This window comes from Arachis duranensis, chromosome 6 (assembly GCF_000817695.3).
Source record: "Arachis duranensis cultivar V14167 chromosome 6, aradu.V14167.gnm2.J7QH, whole genome shotgun sequence".
In the NCBI taxonomy this organism is placed as follows: domain Eukaryota; kingdom Viridiplantae; phylum Streptophyta; class Magnoliopsida; order Fabales; family Fabaceae; genus Arachis; species Arachis duranensis.
Window position 1 is genome coordinate 101864673 of NC_029777.3, and position 4804 is coordinate 101869476.

At 31.3% G+C, this 4804-nt stretch overlaps 1 protein-coding gene across 3 annotated transcripts in view; it reads right to left on the minus strand.

Moving 5' to 3' along the window:
• Nucleotides 1-3328, minus strand: part of LOC107495204 (protein IQ-DOMAIN 21) — a 5084-nt gene extending 1756 nt beyond the window's left edge. Inside the window, exons 1-3 of one of the 3 annotated variants that reach the window (XM_016116313.3) lie at nucleotides 3156-3328; nucleotides 2921-3051; nucleotides 1-218 (exon numbers count right to left, since the gene is read on the minus strand). The exon at nucleotides 1-218 is cut by the window's left edge and continues 97 nt beyond it. In XM_016116313.3, coding sequence (XP_015971799.1) covers nucleotides 1-218; nucleotides 2921-3051; nucleotides 3156-3225 — 419 coding nt within the window. In that variant the 5' untranslated portion in view covers nucleotides 3226-3328. The remainder of the gene's footprint in view (nucleotides 219-2920; nucleotides 3052-3155) is intronic. The other 2 variants (XM_016116314.3, XM_016116315.3) reach the window with 2 other exon arrangements.
• Nucleotides 3329-4804: the final 1476 nt, after the last annotated feature.

Consider the following 4804-nt stretch of genomic DNA (forward strand, 5'->3'; position numbering starts at 1 on the left):
GCAGCCTGAGCAGCCGCAACCGCTGCCTCCGCAGCCGCTGCAGTTGCTGCCGCAACCGCAATAGCATGATTCCTGTCTTCAGCCCCAGACGCTGATGACGTGGCAGTCTCCTCAATGATCACATTTGGTGAAGTCTCTGCTTGAAACCGCTCAAAAGGCACAACTTCTGCTGCTGCTGGTACTTGGTGCTGCTGTTTCTTCCCTGGGTTGTTGTCCTTCTGAGAAAGTGAAAAGTGAAAGGCAGGCAAATTCTCGGGTCAATTAGCATTGTTTTGGAACAGTTACATAACGGTTTATTTTGTATTATTTTCATGGTAACACAGAAGAAAATAAAATAACTGCGCAAAATATTAAACTATACTAATCCAGAAAGGAAAAGATGAGTATCATGCTAAGAGAATTGTTACATAAATGTGTTGGGCATTTTTTATTTTATGAGCTCATTTTTGGGAGTTGAATTAGACTCTTTAATTTCAATTCTAATGTGATATTAAAACTTATCCAATCTAATATTATTAGATCATTTACTTATAAATTTTCCCGTTCCAAATAATCATTCGTAAACATAAAAGATATGTATTACAAGTTTTACATTTATTAATTAAATTATGGAAAAGTTTAGGAGGTCAATAACTTTATTGATAACCAGAAAAAAAAAGTGAATTATTAGATGAAATTTCACACTAATCTCACACCATTAAAATTATCATTAATGACTATTTGATAATTACAAATCACAAAAATTACTGGCCCTAACACTCCTCTTAAATTATATCTCCAAGCGAAGTATCTCTCACCCCATAAACTAGTTGTTAGGGTTGAGTTAGTCTCCGTAATTTCAATTCTAATAACAATAATAGAAATGTTAAAAGATTATTAGAATTTATTACTTTTAGCTATTATTTTTAGTCATTAATTTAATTTTTTTAGTCTAATAATCTAATAATATAATTTAGCCTACACTTTTAAACATTAATAGCTAACTAATAACTAAAAATAATAAATTTTAATGATTCTCTAATATTTTTCTAATAATAATATTATATTATCATCTCTAATAGTAATATCAATTCTTAATATATATTGCCACTTTATTTTTTATTTTCATTATTTTATTTCCAAAAATTAGTTTGAAGTGTGAGAATTGTTTTTTATTATATTGTACATGATGTGAGATTTTAATACATTCCCTCATAATGGATTGTGATATTATATTAAAATTCAATGCGTCTAATTTTATTAAAAAATAGTTTAAATATAAAAGGATAAAAACATAATTTTTTTCTAAGATTTATAATTTTTTTTCAAAAATATCCCTAAAATTTAATTTTATCACTATATTTTCAATTTATTCAATTTTATCTCAAACGTTTTCGATTTGTATCAAAATTATCTTAGACATTTTTTATTTTATCTTTAATGTTTTAAATAAAGTTAAGGTCCACGGATAGTTTTGACACAAATTAAAAACAGTAGAAACAAAATTAAATAAAATTTAATATTAAAAATATTTATAAAAATAAAAAATATAAATATTTAAAACAAAAATTATATTTATTTATATAAAATTATCTCATATTTATGAAGATGCATGTTGACATCTCATTTATAATGACGGAGAAATAAAATAGGCGTTGCATGTTAAAAGAGAAGAAATAAAATGTTGTGTGCGGGAAAAAGAAAGTATACTACTAATTAAATTAGCATAACCCTGACGTGAATACATAAAGAACAAAATTTAGAGTGTAATTTTGTTTATGCAGAAGGATCTAAGTTATTTCTAACGTAAAATGCACACGATGCTAAGAAGATGAATGATGATGTGATGGGGTTGGGTAGTATGATAACTACGTGAGACATAAGCTATGATATTAATTTGGTACACGTTGACATTATAGGGGACCATACACCATACCCAACATATAATTTACCTATTGTATATAGTTGATGGTCCTGATGAAAACAGAGAGGTTCAGCCGCTCAGGAAACTCATCATTAGTGTTATGGAGGAACGCATATATAAAAGACAAATACTAAACATTGTGGAAATTAAATTGCTGTACACTTTGGTGTAGTTATGGTGGAGGTTTGAAACATTTAATGTGTAGGGCATATATAGAACCCAAGAATTACTATAAGGTGAATCTGGAATCACAAAAGGTAAGATATATGCTCTACTTAATAATAGGATTATTATCGTTACCATGTAGTTTATCATAGGATTTGACTAATTTTTTATTCGATTATACTACGTGTACACCAAAACTAATCATCAGCTTAAAATATATGATGCAATATAAATATATTTTAAAAATAAATTAAATTAAACCATACATATATTTATACACAAATTTAGTGGCTGATTTTAGTGTATGATCATAGCTTTTTTGTTTTTTATTTATCTAAAAAGGTTATAACTTAACTGAGTAAACTAAAAATGTACATGATACTTTATAAAAATTTAATAATTTCTGGATAAAGAGAGACTAAAATCTTATTCTTCAACTTGCTTGTACTCCACTTAAAGTAGAAGGCGAATAAAAGACTTGGTGGTATATTTCTTCTGAAACTAACTTTTTACTAAAACAACCCATAACTTCATTTATGACATCATTAATTGGGAGAGTAGAAACAATAAGCTCCATAGAGTGCAGCGATAAGATCAGTTATGTTGTAGATATGAAACTTGTGGTTACTATTGAGTTTGATGAGATCTAGAAATAGAAGGAGGCTTATGACTAATTCAACAGCTTTGACTTGAATAAGTGGTAATTGAAATAAAAGAATCCCTTGATCATCGGTACCAATTCACAACTTAAGAGAAAATAACAATAATGAAGAAGTACAACAGAGCACTGTGATAAGAGAAGAATCATAAAACATATCAAAATCAGAAGAGAAGAGTGGAAGGATGGATGACCTTTTTGGCAGGCGCCGGAGCCGGCAACAAATTCTTATTAGAAGAAGAGGATGACGACGACGAGGACTTGAAAACTTTCTTTACTGACGAAAACCAGCCTCCTTTTTTCCCCATCGGAATTGAATGATCTGCTTCTCATTAGCAAGAATGATAGTTCAGCCATGTCAAAAAACTATATGATAGTTAAATTGTTAAATCTGTAATTATTATCCAAGTGTACATAACACATACATACAGTAGTACCTGGTGGTGATGAGAGGAATATTGCTGATATGGATCACATTACATAATATTGTGGCTTGCATGTGAGAGAGATAGAGAGAGAGAGAGTGTGTGGGGGGAGGGTGTGAGGTTAGTAATTATAAGAGAGGGCGCAACCGTCGATGGTATTTAACAGATTCACGGAGGTTGGGTTGGTCCCCAGGCCCATATATATATTCGGATATTCCCATTTAATCTATATATGCATTTTTATTTTGATAGACTGTGTCTCTCATAAATCATAATTTTATAGTAAGTATATCCAATTATATACTATTATTAGGGATGGCAAAACTCCCCGAAACGCAGGGACAAAATTCCCTCGAGACAAGCGCGGGGATATAGAAACCCAAAACTCCTAATCCTCGTTTGCATAACTCTTCTTCAATTCAGAAATTCCTAACGTTATCCATTCTCCATCCATCCTCTCTGCAGCCACCATCTCGCCGCTCTCCCTTCTCACCGCATCGTCACACCTCATCGGACCATGATCCTCACTGCGTCGTGCTCTTTATTTGCGGCATTTCTTTCCGTAACTTTGTCGTCGTGTCCATTCTCCTCTCTGTTGCCGCGTCTCCCACCTTATCCACTTCTCTATCCTCTGTCTCACCGTTGCGTTCTCCTACTACGTCATTTCGAAAGAAGTCACCATCTTGTCGTTTAGATTTTTTGTATAAAATCTTGTTATTTTTTGATAGAATTGATACTTACATCTCTATTCATATGGAAATTAATAATTAGTTAGAACTATCAGATAAATGGGGAATGGGGTCCCCGCAGGAAATGGGGTCCTGTGGAGAATGAGATGGGGAGCAATATTTCTTCACGACGGAGAATGGAGACGGAGACGGAGACGGGGAGTAAATCTGGAGGCGAAAATGAAGAGTAGAGAGGCATCTCCCGCCCCCGCCCTGACCCTGCCCCTGCCCCATTGACATCCCTAACTATTATAAAATAAATAAATAAAAAATAAATAAATATAATACAAAATTTATTTTTTCAAATTTCATTAAATTTGTTTCATTTTAAGAAATTGTATCTTTCATAATAAAGGGAAATTCATCATTATCACAACATTCTCTTTTGAATGTGCATTTAAGATTATGTTTCATTATAATCTTATTAAAAATAGAAAAATAAAAAAATTTTACTGAAAAAAAAAGAGTATAATATCTTTTGTGATAATAATTACTTTGTTAAAAACTGTCATGAAAAATTCAATAGGGATAAAAAATCTCACTAAAAAAAAGAGTATAGCCTCCCTCTCTTGTAAACATTATTTAATATCTTAAAATCGGCACATCCCAATCTGATGTACCAACATTTCAAATGAGGATTTTGAAAGTAACTTTGTAAATAAATCTGTCAGATTATCGTTTGAGCGGATCTGTTGGACATCAATTGTTCATTAATTTTGAAGAACATACATGAGTGAAGAAGAATTTAGGAGAAACATGATTTGTTCTATCACCTTTGATGTATCCATTCTTAAGTTGAGCAATACATGCTTTATTATCTTTAAAAAGAATAGTTTGAGCTATTTTATGATCCATCAGTCTACATGAGGACAAAATATATTGGATTAAACTCTTGAACCAAAAACACTCGCGACTTACTTCTATA